Source organism: Glycine soja, chromosome 18, assembly GCF_004193775.1.
Source record: "Glycine soja cultivar W05 chromosome 18, ASM419377v2, whole genome shotgun sequence".
In the NCBI taxonomy this organism is placed as follows: Eukaryota; Viridiplantae; Streptophyta; class Magnoliopsida; order Fabales; family Fabaceae; genus Glycine; species Glycine soja.
In genome coordinates, this window is record NC_041019.1 from 1679670 (window position 1) to 1695055 (window position 15386).

A 15386-nucleotide genomic window follows, 5' to 3' on the forward strand; every position below is an offset into this window, starting at 1 on the left:
TTAATCATTAAAAATTATAATTTAATGACAAAATAGTTTCACAAATTTAATGACAAGAATAATTTTTTGCATTTTTTACCTATTTAGAAATTAAATTTATGTTTTTCATTTTTTAAGGACCAATTTATCATCGTATCATACTTTCGATAACAAATTTGACTATTTATATTTCTTATTAACATGCTCAATGATGATCTATTTTTCTGTCTATATAGATAGATCTATGTTCTATAATTTACAATTGAATTATATACAAATATCATTATATAACAACATATATTAAAAAAAACTTGTATTTTTTTTATTTTAGAGAGTTTTTGTATCTTTTTATCTTCCTGTTGGATGAATAATTTCCATGTACATATATACTAGTGCTTTGTATCATGGAACTTTTACATTTTTTTTTTCCTGGAAACAAGCCATGGTCATGAGATTAACTCTTAGAGGCTTAAAAATAATTAAAGTGAATTTTATCTTTTTCAACAAAGTCTTCTTCATACGCATAACCAACAAATACATATTTAAGAAATTCAATCATCTATCAACTGTGTTAAATCTTGTTGATATCTCTATTACAACACTTTTTATTAATCCGTGTATTAAACTTGAGATGTGGACTTAATTTTAACAATTAATTAGAAAGCTATGCTAACTAAATGAGAGTAATTACAAGTAATAGAACCAAAATACAATAAAAACGTTCCAGAAATTAATGTTCAACTAGTATATTTTTTATGAAAAATAAACAGAAAAGTTTTTAAAAAAATAAAGGGTTATAAATCACCTTGGTTGACACCCAATGAGATAATGGGCTAAAATTACTCATTCATTTCAAGCCCAGTAAGTCTGGGCCTAGCATTAGCTTCAAGTAGTTCGGATTCACCCGACCCAGATAAGACATTCGGGTTCGGATCCTGTAGTGTCATCACTCGTTAGATTTCGATGAAGAATAGTTAGAGAGTGCTGTGAGCTTCAGCAAAATGCGCGCCCTAGCAGCTCAGTTCTCTAATGTAATGTTCTCTTTAATCCTTGTCTCTGCCTCTGTTCAATTTTAACCCTTTATAATTTAAAGAAGAAAATAAAGTAATCATTTTCAAATTCAATTCATATTTGAAATCGATGTTGATCTTAAGTAAGTACCCATTTGCGGATTCATTTTATTCTTAACTTTTTTCATTTTTTTAACCCTTTTTGCAGTATTTATGCAGAAGAAAAGTTGGGGTCAATCTGCGATCTCGTAATTTTTCATCATATAACAGTAAAGGTATCACCTTGTTTTTTTCTATCGGTACTTTTGAAAGAAAGAAATAATTATAAGAAATTATGACTAATTTTGTCAGGCTATGGAATCATTCTGTTGAGAACGAGAAAAATGAAATAGGTACTTGTATTGAACGTTCTAGTAGTAAATGATAGGTACATATGTTGATTTTGGGGATTTCTGGGATTAGATCATCAAGCCAAAATCTTGCACTGTAAAATACTAAAATACAAAGAAAATGGTTTTCTTTTTTCGTTCAATTTTTGGTTTCATTGTTTGAGCTGCAATTATGTTGCGTGACTTCACTTGTAACTCTTTTGATTTCCAGATGAGCTAACCATCGAGGAAGAAGCTGAGAGAAAAGTTGGATGGCTATTGAAGACGATATTTTTTGTCACTGCAGGGGTAGCAGGATACCATTTCTTTCCTTATATGGGTATATCAGCAAAATCCCTGCAACAATTTTTAACTTGCAAAGCCTTCATTTGCTCTGGGTAGTTCAAGCTTCACAATGCTGTTAAAATTCATATTTTCAGGAGAGAATTTGATGCAACAGTCTGTTTCGCTTTTGCGTGTCAAGGATCCCTTGTTCAAAAGGATGGGAGCTTCTAGATTGGCTCGTTTTGCAGTAGATGGTAAGTTTTACTATCTGTATCTTTGTGTCACTAATTGCTTGCTGTTGTTGTTTTATGACCCATATTTCTTTGGCACATGACATATATATTGAATTGTTTATTAATTGTTAGTCATTTGCATATTAGGGCAGTTGTTTTCTAGAACAGATTCCTATTCTTGCAACAAGCATATTTTCATTATCCTTGTGCTTTACACTAGTGACATTTAGTCATTTAGTATTAATCTCAGCTTATTCTTGAAATGACAATTTTGGTTGAAGGGGAGAGTTGATGGGAGATTTTGAACTTGGATAAAAGAGTCATAGATTGAAATTTTTCTCTTGAACTGATAATCAAATAGTTATTGAGATTTTTAATTGAGCTGCATTTGTTAAGAAGTCACGGCTAAAAGAGTTACCTAGTTGTCAGTTATACTATTTTCATGACTAAGCAGCAAGCACAGATATTGCAGTGATACACAACCGAGAGCATATTCTCCAAAAGGCAAATTGCCTTGATGCAATTTGCTAGTTTGTACACTGATAGAATTGCTTATTTATCAATAGTGTTCCAATGTATAGGTATCTCATGGCACTGATTAAGGATAAAACATGGTGATTTATTCCTTTCTAAAATCTTTTGTCCCTGCACAAGTTGTTTATATTAAACATTGTTTACCTTACTTTTGCTCACAAGATGAAAGAAGGAAGAAGATAGTTGAGATGGGTGGAGCTCAAGAACTCTTAAATATGTTAAGCACTGCTAAAGACGACCGTACACGGAAAGAAGCATTGCATGCTCTTGATGCACTGTCACAATCAGGTGAAATCATAATTTTAATATTTTTTTAAATAGTTATTATCATGCTGGTGGAGAGGTAGATTATTGTGATCAATTAGTACCTTTGTGGTTCTAAATAGTAAACCAGAAATGCCCAACCACTTATGGAATTTGTTAATTTATTTGTATAATATTGAGCTGGAAATCAATTTTATGAGCAAAGTGTGATAAGAAGCATATGAAACTTTTATATGTTTCCAGTTTCTGTTATCCTTATTCAATAGATATGGGCTTGTAAAGATGAAAATGAACATAAATTGTTTTGTGCATTAATTTTGGGACATATTATACGTGCACAAGCTTATGTGTAACAATATCTATACCTGCTACTTTCCCTGTCAACATATTGATTTTTAAGAATCCAGTTCAAGTAATATTTATGAGGTTGAAAGATATGCAACAGTACAACCAAATTAGTAGTGCTAGCTAGTACTAGCCTTTTCTGTTCTCTTTCGATTGAGATAAGCTACTTCAATGTTATAGATGAAGCTCTTGCATCCTTGCATCATGCTGGGGCCATTTCAGTAATTAGGTCTGCACCAAATTCACTTGAGGATGCAGAAGTTGAGGGATTCAAGTTGAGCTTGATGAAAAGATTTCAAGATCTCAGATATGATGTGCCATCATGACTTGAGGTGCATGCCTCCTTTTGCTTTATGTTTTTGGTTGGTTGGAGCATGAAATAACATGATATGAGAAATTAAGCTGGCAACCAAAGCTTTTGTGGGGAAGAGTACTTGAAATTACTGTGTATCATTTGACCAAATCTAATGGAAGATTATAGTTCTATTGTCATTTTAGTTTTTTTCACTTGTCAAATGCGATTTGTCGCTCATTGTTCTGTCAATCATAATAAAATGGAAAAGATTTATGTGCATGTCAATTTTTATTTTTTGAAATATGTGTTTAGAAGATAAAAGATTACAACAAACTAGTATTGAAGTTGTAAGTGTTTAGATACTGTAATTGTATATTTGGTTAACACTACTAGATTAAATTTAAGCCTCAACTTTCAAATGTGATTGATCATATAATGTCATAAAATGTGTGTAATTATAGGTTGATGCTTTAATTGTTATTTACATATGCCTCAACTCTCAACCGTATGTCATCATCAGGCTTCTTGTTTAGGTTCAGCTGGCGCCTTGCTCGTTCTATTTTGTTCGTATTCCTTTGTTCATTCGATGTTTTTTTAGGAAAATATGTTCGTTGAAAGAAAAAATCAGTCAACAGAAGATACATGCCCTTACTTTTCTCTACTCCACGTCTCCACCTACCCTAACCCTTGGAGTTACTTTTCAATTGAGCACGTTAACAAGCCTAACTAAACGTGGTTCTGTGGAGATAATATACTAAAAAAATATTATTTTTTATTTAATTTAATAAGACTTGTGCGCGTAACTCTTTTCAAAGTGCTAGCTTTCTTTTTTGGTGAATTTTCAAAGTGCTAGGTGAATATGCGTATTTGGAGATAGAAAGCTTTTTTTTTTGGGACACAAAAGCTTGTTTAACATGTGATAAACTTAAAACTAATAATCATTTTTTTTAATTATCCCTATTCAATGTTTTAGTTTTAAAAATACCCCATTTGGGAAAATAGCCCATCTGTGGATGTAAAAATTACTAGAGTACAAGTTAATTAGGGTTAGTTGTTTTTTTTTTCTTTCTTCTTTTCCTACGAGATCAAGAGGAACGGAGCAAAATCATGTTTTTTCTTCCACCAAAATAACATAAAATTTTAAAACAAAATACTAAAATAATAGGTTATAATATATTTCTTTTCCTTCATTTTATACTTAGTCTTTTATTTAAAAAAAAAAACATCATTCTAGTTATTTAACTCTCACATTTGAGTTAATGTTATACTTTTGAAACTTCAGTCATTTTTTTATTATTTTAGATACAATTTTGAGCCTTTTTTTTATTAATTAAAGATATAAAATTTGTCTCATTAAATTAAACTATGAATCCAATTAATGTTCAAACAAAACATAAATCCTTAACATGATGAAAATTGAATGAAAAATGAATTTCATAAGCAATTGGAAAACTGAAAAAAAAAATCTAATAACAATATTTGAAAATCTATTAACAATGAGCAGTAGGCTTCTTTGGAACTTGAAATGAAGGATAAAAGAGTCATTGGAAATAAATCTCAATTAATTGAAAGATATTTTTTAGATAATGTCATTAAATAGAATAAAAATAATCAAAATTTGCTTATATTTGAATCTAATAAAAAAATTGTTGATTACTCTTTTTGTCTCGAATATAAACAAAAAATACTTTGAGTATTAGTCTCAAATAAAAGTAAAATTTAACTATTGTTACTTTATTTAATGAGATATTCCTAAATTATATTTTATTTAATTAAAGTTTTATTACTTATTATCTCTTTTTTTTATTTTTGATATGAACTTTCAAGAAAGTGTAGTTCAGAAGAAGAAATTTTTTTTTAATAAGAATGGTGTAATTAAATAATCTAATTATCTAACTACTAACTTTTTGAATAAACCGTAAGTTAATTTCTTTTATATAGAAAGAAGTGATTAAATTAATTTTAAAAGAGTTCCTCTTCATTTTAATCATTAATTTTTTTGAAATTCAATAATCAATACCTACTCATTACAATAATAAAATACAAAAACTTCTTCATGAAATAAATTGATTCCTTGTGTACTATAATTTAGTGTAGCTGGACACATATTAGTGCCCCGTGGCCGTGTGTTGTGCTTTTTTGTTGGGCGAAACAAGGGCCAAAGCGACGAATCACTTCCTTACGTGACACACCTCTGTCTAATAGACGATAGGCCAAAGTCACCAATACTGTTTGATTGAGTATTTTTTAATGCCACATATCATATCTGTCAGCGTCACATGTTCAAATAAATCCCTAGTAAAAACGCCAGAAAACAATTTTTGGACTTTGGACTAGTTACAATTTTTCAACGTCACATCTTTAAATGATTTCGTCTCTATTTAGTAGTTGTTTTTAATGCGGCCATGCCCACTTTCTCGTTACAAAGCATGCATTTTATTATTTGAACGAAAATATTTAATATTGTGTATTACTCGTTTTACACAATTGCTTTTATTCTTTTTTTATTTTTATTTTTTAAATACAGTCATCTTTAAAAACAAAATCTTCGATCATTCCATTTCATTGTTCACAAAACATTATCCTATCACATGCACCCTATGTAATATAATACACGGTTGTGGATAAAATAATTCTGCACCTGCCCAACTTTTGTATTGATATCATTTTTTTATTTCCTCTATATTTTCCATATTTATATATTAATTCTATCACTTTCCTGCACCCCAATAAGTCATGCTCCAAATATTATTGTTTTGGATAAGCATATTGCACAATCTATTCTTGGCTTCTTCATGACCATGACACGGCAATGGAGACGAACGATAATGAAAGGCGCGTAAATCATTTGAAAGGTTGAATTATGTACCAAATGCTATTATATTAGCATTTCATACGCCATTCTAACAATAATGAGAACGAGTTGCCCCACAATTGATCAATATTTGTATCCTTGCACGGCACAAACTTGTAAGATATGGCCCCAACTTCGTCACCCCATCAAGTTGATTTCATTTCTTTAATATTTGGTATTTTACATAGAAATGCTGCCACAAGACATGAATTCTACAATAAACAACAAGGGATCCAAAATACAAAAGTAACACAATCGCCACAGCAACCAAATGCCTCTAGAATCTCCCCAGCCATACCCTCTCTCCCCAAATAAAATTTTCTATACATATAAAAAAAACAATAGAAGGGGAGAAATGAGAGAACCAGCTTGTATTTATGACTTGCTACTAAAAGCATTATATATGTTGGTGGAAATGGCAAGCACACTTGTAACCACAGCTAGTATAATCATTATCAGTGCAATAATTTTGTCTCTTCTCGTTGATATACCTTTAACATCCCTGTCATCAGAAACAATGAAAATTAAGAGACTAATTTATTTATTTATTCAATTCAATTTTCAACTTGAGCTCTACTTTATCAGAAGTCAATAAGTCTATGCTAGATTACCTTAAAACAATAGAGCCGGGGAAAATGAAGGCAAGGCACACTGCGGATGAGGATCCCAGGAACTGAAAGAAGTACCAAATATCTGGGATTGCTATAGCTGCAAGGTAGGAGAATACAAGCAGCACCAGAGTGAGGATCATAAATCTTTTGTTGTCTGTGGCTAGCATAGGCTTCTTAGGGAAGAGAACTTCATCTATGTTGGTTCTCAAAGAGAAGTTCAAGAGAGGAAACACCAGCATGATGTGGAGGGCATAGCTTACACGGACCAAACTATTGAGCAAGGAACCAACTGCTGAACCAGCATTCTGGTCAAAATTGATGAGAATGTCTGACTGGGTTGAATCCCCAAATAACATGTACCCAAATAAGCCTATTGCAAGGTAGATCACAGCACAAAGCAATAATGCTAATCGAACTGCTGTTGTCATTTGGGATGCCTTGGCAAGCTCAAACCCAATGGGGTGCACTGAAAGTAAAATCAACCATCAGCACAGAAATTTTCTAGGCATACCCTTAAAAAAAATGAGCAAATCCATTAGGCCAATTACCATTAAAGTGAAATGTGAAGGCTGTGACAACAACAGGAACTGCAGTGAACAGATCAAAGAATGAGGTTTGGTAGTCTAGCCGAGGAAACAATCTAGGAGTTTGTGTTTTTCCTTGCACCAGAGCTGTGATAGCCAACCCACAACATATGCCAACAAATGCCACTGCAAGAAGAGTTGACACTGCAGAGCTGTACTTCAAGGACTCTACCAATTCCAAAACACCAAGAGGAAGAACCCATGTTAGTTACTGAAACTCTTCAATTCCAAATACACAAGAAAGCATGTTATATAACAAAATATTCAATTGTAACACTCACCTACACGTTTGTACAATACCAATGGAAGCATAACAAAGACCAAGGTGAAAAGCAAAGCAAATTCCCGGGAATTCCACCAGTGAATTCCAAACCACTGTTGCAAAATGCCCAAATGCACTTCCCCTCCATTTTGCTTTCCAGATAGCACATCTCCTGTTGTTCAACAAAAGGTAATTATTAAAATACATCTATTTTTTTCTTTCATCTTCTTTCTACTACATTTTCTTCTTATATTTCTCTTTATTTCCTGTCATTTCACTTTTTTTTTTCCTGTCTTTCTTCTACCCATTACATAGACCAAAAATTGAGGTGTGCATTGCGGAAACAGATTCCCCACATTCACTTTTTTTTTTTCATGAATCAGAACTATTAGATTGAATATCGAAGGTTATATTTGGAATACATATTTTAAGAGTATGTTTGGATACAAAGTTAGAAGTGCATTTGACAACTTTTGGGAGCTCCTCTAATGGAAAAAGATTAATATTTTTAGTAGAAAACTCTCAAAAACACTTCTAGTTTGTATCGAAACAGGCCTAAGTTAGATTCATTGAGATAAGTTATGAGTAATACAATCTGTATTTAACAGTGAATTCCCAGCGGTAGGAAATCCCGATCCTTACATTTCCATTATCTTGTTAAATTAATTACCATACACAAACATTAAAGAAAACGACTTACTACATATATTTTTTCAAAAAATGAACCTTTCTATTTATAGTAAAAAAAATAAAAAACAAATTTCACTTATTATTAGCAACAATTTCACCAATCAAAATGAATCTGACTGAAAACCCGGCAAAACTCAGAACAAGCATACCAAACCAAAAACATGAAAAAATCTACATTTTTTTTTTTCCTTTTTTACGAATTCAGTAGAAAGGAAATTAAAAAAAAAGGGAAAAGTTTCGTTACGTTACCGATGATGATAAGGTAGAGAATTAAACCCCCAACGTTGGTGATGATGACGCAAACTTGCGCGGCTAATGCTCCACCCGATCCGAACGCCTCCCTCATGACGCCAGCGTACGTCGTCGTTTCGCCGGAGTGCGTGAACCGCATCAGGAAGTCCACGGACAGTTCCGCCAGCACGGCCACCACGAGAATCATCGCGAAAGCGGGAACTACGCCGAGAACCTTCATGATCGCCGGAATCGACATGATTCCGGCGCCGACTATGCTGGTGGCCACGTTGAACACCGCGCCGGGGACGGAAGCCGGCGGCGGCGTTCCTTTGGAATCCCCCAGGAGGGGGACGCTGACTCCGGCGGCCGGAGACATGCCGGAGGCAAAATTGTGAGGATCGGAGAAAGTGCGGTGGCGGTGTGCGGTGCCTGGCAGCCTACTATCTTTGAATTGAATGGTTTTTGTTTTGTTGTCTCTCACGAAAATTTCACTTCCTCTCTCTTTATAAATGATACAAGTGGATTTGGGAAGTTAAGAAAACAAAAAATGAAGTTATAATAAGTAAGATTTTATTTTATAAGTTTTGTAGGATGAAAAGAAATATAGTTGAATGAGGAAATTTCATTGAAAATAGTTAGCTAGATTTTATAATAGAGATTAAACAATAATAAAATCTGCAGATACTTCAACATGAGTATGATAATAATAATAATAAAAAATTGTTGTTTTCTATTTTTACTTCAACATGGACTGAAATTCATATGAAATTTTTTGAATAGTCTAAATTTTATTTTTATTTAATTTAATATTCATATCAAAGTTATTTCATACTGAAAAAAATATTAAATACTAGCATTCTATTATTACCATTTGGAGGAATGATTGAAAGAGTGTTAAAGTGCACCTTTTCAGTCAACAGTTAAAAATAAGGCGTTTAATTCAATTCAATATTAGAAAGTTAAGTTGGCTGTATAATAATAACAGTGGTAGTAAGTAGTAGAGTGAAAGAAAAAACTTTTTAGCCAAAATATTTAAATCAAGACTAGAAGATATGCAAATCAGAGATTACATTGGATGATACGGTCGACCAATAAAAAATAAAAGAAAAAACATAAATTGGGATGTTCAAATACTAATAATAATAACTCTAAACAAACATTAACACGTGAGTTTTCTTTCCCACGTTGTAATCATTTTGAATTTTTAAAATGTTATGACACAAATAATAAGTTAATAATAATTATAATTTAACATTTGAATTGATAAAAGTGTTTAGTTTTATTGTAGATTAAACTAATCTTTCTTCGAGTAAAAATAACATTAAATTCCTACACAACAGGTTTATCAGTTTATAGAGTAATAACACTCTTATTCTTAATCGTTTTCTTTTCTGGAAGAAAAAATAAATCTTAGTCTTGTTATTTTTTTTGAGAATGTAAAATATACCTTAAAAAATTCCCTTAAAGTTTGTATAATTTTTTGGTATGTAAATATATTTATAAATAAAAAAATGTTTGCGAAAAGTAATATTTACATAACAAACACTATTTACAGAACATTGATGAAATTATTTTTAGATATATAATTATTAATACGAATATATGAATATGTTATTAAAGTAATCAATAGTTTGTCAATTTATTTTTTATTCACATAATTGCTATTTTTTTCTCGGTTTGTTTTTTCGTTAAAAAACCTTGCATTGGAGGAAGGCCAATGCTAGTTATAAAAATATAAAACATGATTTGAATATAAAATTATTTTTAGTCGAAAAACAATGAATTATGTTGCAAGTATCACTATTGAAAAAATGCCAAAGGAGCCCAAGAAGGTGAGGCCCAAACTGAAAGCGTGAAGCGGCCCAAGACTGAGTGAGGAAATAAATAATTATCCAGAAAATCGGAAATGGACAATCCTTCTTGTTACGCAATTCTGAATTTGCGGGTTTTGGATTTGGACTTGGTCGTCAACACAGTCTAATTAATATCTTTTTGCTCCTTCGCTTATGAATCTTCTTCTTCTTCTTCTTCTTGTTCCTGCAACGCACTGAATTCGATCAATCAATCCATCTTCAATTGCTTTGTTTCGATCGGAGGAAAATGGCCGATCAGTTATCGAAGGGAGAGGAATTCGAGAAAAAGGCTGAGAAGAAGCTCAGCGGTTGGGGCTTGTTTGGCTCCAAGTATGAAGATGCCGCCGATCTCTTCGATAAAGCCGCCAATTGCTTCAAGCTCGCCAAATCATGTTTTTCCTCTTTCTCTCTACTTTTTTTAAATTCCATTTCGTGTCTCCTCAAAATGTTGATTTAGTGTCATAAATCATAATTATTATTCTCTTCTATTGTTGTTATTTTATTGTTATTACTTCAATCGACGAGTGTGTTGAGTTTTGAGGTGTCCGATTTCCCGATTAATTGAAGTATAGTTTTAATCTGATTTTACTGGAAAATATTTTTTGCCTGATTTTTGTTTTTTGGAACAATTACTAGCATATAAATTAGAATTGTGGAAGAAGTACGACAATCAACTCTGTGTTGTTTGTGACTGCGCTCACTTTCAATTTGACGACTAATCTCTTTATTTTGTTGAAAGCGACGAACTTTGAAATTGATGTTGGAATAGTTCTGTTTATTGTTCTTGATTTGATCTATGTGGCATTTTAGGGGACAAGGCTGGAGCGACATACCTGAAGTTGGCAAGTTGTCATTTGAAGGTAACATTCATCAGACTTGGGGTTTTGGAGTGGGCTGAATCTCTTTTGCATCCTTTAGTTCTCTATTGAGCCTGCAATGACATTGTTGTGTTCTGTTTCCATTTAGTTGGAAAGCAAGCATGAAGCTGCACAGGCCCATGTCGATGCTGCACATTGCTACAAAAAGACTAATATAAACGGTATGCATGTGTCTCAGTTGTTACCACTACATGCACTACAATACTTTCTCATTTATGATTTGTGCTTTAAATGCTGCTCTTGCTTCCATGCAGCAAGGCCAATTCCTTTTAGCCTCAATGTTTCTCTGTATAACTTTAATGTAAATCATATAAAACAATTGTTACCTTTTTGCATGAACAAATTATATAAAGCAAATCTCTTTGTTTAATCTTTACATATGTGTAAATCAAATACTGGGCTTCATATCGATAAGGTCTAAGTAGGGGTTCAGTCTTTTATTTGGATTAGTTTAAGTCAGAAATTGAAGTTAATTTGTGCTTGCATAAGTTGCTTCCATCTGATTGCTTTCTTTTTATGGCTGTCTGTATGTCATAGCCTTATTTTGATTTGTTATTTGCTGACTATTATTAGATTGGAACTCATGATCATATCCCTAAGCAGGAGCAAATTATTTTGCTGTCTTGCTTGTCTTAGTATGTCCCACTTGCATTAGGAAGAACTAAGACAATTAAAGTTACCTTTTCTTTCTTTGAATACAGAGTCTGTATCTTGCTTAGACCGAGCTGTAAATCTTTTCTGTGACATTGGAAGACTCTCTATGGCTGCTAGATATTTAAAGGTATATTATGTTTATGATATTGATATCTCTTCTCCTGGGTATGATTTTTAATTTATTCTCTTGCCCATATCCCAGATTTTAGATATTGATCCTGTAATAAAATGCGTTGAAGTATACTAAGTTATCTGAATCCCTATTAACATGTTTTAACTGGGTTCACTATTTTATACACAGGAAATTGCTGAATTGTACGAGGGTGAACAGAATATTGAGCAGGCTCTTGTTTACTATGAAAAATCAGCTGATTTTTTTCAAAATGAAGAAGTGACAACTTCTGCGAACCAATGCAAACAAAAAGTTGCCCAGTTTGCTGCTCAGCTAGAACAGTAAGATATTGTCCTTTCTGCATATATTATCTCTTTTATTATGCTGATGAATTGATCAATATTTCTTCAACTTGGGTTTATTCTTTAATTGGTTAGTAATTTCTTCTGAGAACTTTCTTTCTGGCCTTTATTTTGTTCAGTACCCTTTCTCTAACCCACTCTCCTCAGGTTAACATTAGCTTAGGTCAGTGTAGGTTGTTTGACACTGAGTTGTTATTGGTATGGATGTATGGTCTATTATGATCTCAATGGAAATCTAGCATATTTTTTTTCCACAATCCATAATATGATGACTTGTGTACATGGTGTGAATAAAAGTCAGTCCATTGCTGCATTTGGTATTGGTTACGTGTTACTGTACTTTCTGCATATATTATCTCTTTTATCATGTCGATGATTTGATTAATATTTCTTCAATTTGGATTTATTCTTTAATTGGTTAGTAATTTCTTCTGTGAACTTCTAGTTAGAGCATGAACTGCTAAAGAAATCCAAAACTTTATTTTTTACATGGAAGGAACTTTATCAGAGTTTTATTTATTTATTTATTTTTATGTTAAATTGAACTTTAACTGTTTCTATGTTATGATAACTCTTCTTCAGATATCAGAAGTCGATTGACATTTATGAAGAGATAGCTCGCCAATCCCTCAACAATAATTTGCTGAAGTATGGAGTTAAAGGACACCTTCTTAATGCTGGCATCTGCCAACTCTGTAAAGAGGACGTTGTTGCTATAACCAATGCATTAGAACGATATCAGGTCTAAGTTTTTTCAATAGTTCACTTCTGGAGACTGGACAGCTTATTTGTTGCTAAATTATTTAGATATGTTTTTATTTTGCAGGAACTGGATCCAACATTTTCAGGAACACGTGAATATAGATTGTTGGCGGTAGGTCACTGGTTTTGAAATTTCGTTATGAATTTTTTATGACCAAGTAAATTGGATTAGAATATTTGAACTTCTTTGTAGCTGTCTCCTGGGTCATAATGTTTTATTATATTTTTGTATTTATCATAGCATTGTGATAGCCCTGTTACTACTTTGTTTGCTGATTTACTCATACATTTGCCAGATGAAACTGACATTTTTTTTTAATCCTGGTGGATAGGACATTGCTGCTGCAATTGATGAAGAAGATGTTGCAAAGTTTACTGATGTTGTCAAGGAATTTGATAGTATGACCCCTCTGGTAAGCTCCAAAAGTTGTTAAATAGGATAACTTCTAGTGGTGTTTAACAAAAAAAAAAATTCCACTTGTATTTTTTATCCACATTTTATAACAGAATAATCATAACCTTTCACAACTTAATTCTCAATTTTCACAGTAATTAAATGTGTAATTTTAAAAAAATATTTTCCTTAACTTAAACCTGATTGAAATTTCCCCCTGAAATTTAAGTTCTATTTGATTACCTAGAGTGTAATTTCCGTGTTTTGTCACTTAATCACTGTGTAAAATTAATTTTTTTGCTTACAAAGGTGTCTTGTTTGGAATGCTAAAATAATAAGTACACGTGTCACCAAATTTAGTAGGATTAACATTTGTTGTTTTTTGCCATAATAAACGGTTCAACTTAACATTTGTTGTACGTGTCATCAAATTCTACAAATTGTGAGCTGCTTAGTGGGTTGGACAAACATTTTAGCAGGTGGTTTCGATTGCCTGTTGAATACGTGAAATTAAACCAAGGCAAAATTATAATTTGTTTCTTTTGTCTGTGTTTCACTCATACACATTGAATCTTGATGATACACAGCCTTGTTAATTGTTATCCTTCCAATTTTTTTTAGTGTTTTTGAGCATCTATTCTTGTTGGTCATGCGTTTTCTTCACTCATGTACCTGGTTCTTTTCCTACAACGATAAATATGTATCCTTTGTTTTTTTTTTCCAACTAAATATGTAATTTCAAATTTCTAATCAATCATTGCTTCCAAAATACTCTCTCTGTTTCAAAATAAGTATATTGTTTTACAAGACCAAGAAAAGCTAATATATATGAAAGAAATTAGTAATTTTACAAAACTAACCTTAGTATTAATATTATACTGAAAAACTAAATTGACACTTATTAGGGGTGTTAGTGTAAAAAAGCAATTAATATTACATTGAAAAGCTAACATGATACTTATTTTGGGACAACTTTTTTCTTTCAAATGCAACACTTGTTTTGGAACGGAGGGAATACTAGATATTGTGCTCCCTTGTATGCCCTGGACATAACGTATTTAACTGGTCTGGATGAGTTTATGAATGTCATTAATTTAGGGGGAGTCATTTAGAATAGCTTACCTATAAGTACTTTCTAACTTTTCTCAATTAGTTTCACAGTGCAATTTATTAAAAATGTCTGTATCTAATCAACATTGTCTGTGTGCTTGTGCAGGATTCTTGGAAGACCACACTTCTCTTAAGGGTGAAGGAAAAGCTGAAAGCCAAAGAACTTGAGGAGGATGATCTTACTTGAATTGTACCTTTAATATTCCTGGTGGTTGGACCTATTGTTTGATGATTTACATTGTACTACTATGTGTGTCTGTCCAGTTGTTCGTCTTACACATCCACTTACAGAGTGTACCTGCTTTGGTTTTAATTGAATTGGTCTGACTGAATTCAAAAAATGAGTTTTTAATGAGGTTGCTGGAGTCTGATCTTATCTACATTATTATGAATTGAATTACTATCTATACTTGTTTTACACCAGGTTTATGCTAACCTGTTAGCAATACTAATCCATGTTACTTTATGCGGATAATCCATAAAAACAGAAAGAATTAACCATCACAATTTATTGATAAGTATATGATAGCATATTTTATCGAGAGTTGAAATTTGAAAATAAGGCGTTTCTGTATGATTTTTGCTTATTTTGACCGACATTAAATACCTACCTGGTAAAGAAGGATGGAACATATCAAGGTAGGGTATTTCTTATTACAAGACAAACAAAAAATATAGTAACAAACTGGGTGTTAAAAAAGTCGTGTAATGAA

At 32.2% G+C, this 15386-nt stretch overlaps 3 protein-coding genes across 3 annotated transcripts; 2 read left to right on the forward strand and 1 right to left on the reverse strand.

The window, feature by feature from the left end:
- Positions 1-894: 894 nt before the first annotated feature.
- On the forward strand, positions 895-3724 carry LOC114395115. Its single transcript, XM_028356821.1, has 6 exons — positions 895-1010; positions 1198-1264; positions 1590-1697; positions 1798-1896; positions 2572-2697; positions 3199-3724. Exons 1-6 carry the CDS (start codon positions 981-983, stop codon positions 3342-3344), a joined length of 576 nt encoding a protein of 191 aa, XP_028212622.1. The 5' UTR covers positions 895-980; the 3' UTR covers positions 3345-3724.
- A 2567-nt stretch (positions 3725-6291) lies between these two features.
- LOC114396678 (amino acid transporter AVT6C-like) lies at positions 6292-9087 on the reverse strand. The gene is made up of 5 exons (XM_028358772.1): positions 8564-9087; positions 7644-7796; positions 7327-7530; positions 6779-7244; positions 6292-6669 (listed from the first exon to the last, which is right to left on the reverse strand). The coding sequence occupies exons 1-5, from the start codon at positions 8922-8924 to the stop codon at positions 6543-6545; spliced, it is 1311 nt and encodes a 436-aa protein (XP_028214573.1). The 5' UTR covers positions 8925-9087; the 3' UTR covers positions 6292-6542.
- A 1371-nt stretch (positions 9088-10458) lies between these two features.
- Positions 10459-15091, forward strand: LOC114396807 (alpha-soluble NSF attachment protein 2-like). Its single transcript, XM_028358980.1, has 9 exons — positions 10459-10793; positions 11212-11261; positions 11368-11440; positions 11981-12060; positions 12235-12386; positions 12990-13149; positions 13234-13281; positions 13502-13582; positions 14780-15091. The coding sequence occupies exons 1-9, from the start codon at positions 10649-10651 to the stop codon at positions 14858-14860; spliced, it is 870 nt and encodes a 289-aa protein (XP_028214781.1). The 5' UTR covers positions 10459-10648; the 3' UTR covers positions 14861-15091.
- Positions 15092-15386: the final 295 nt, after the last annotated feature.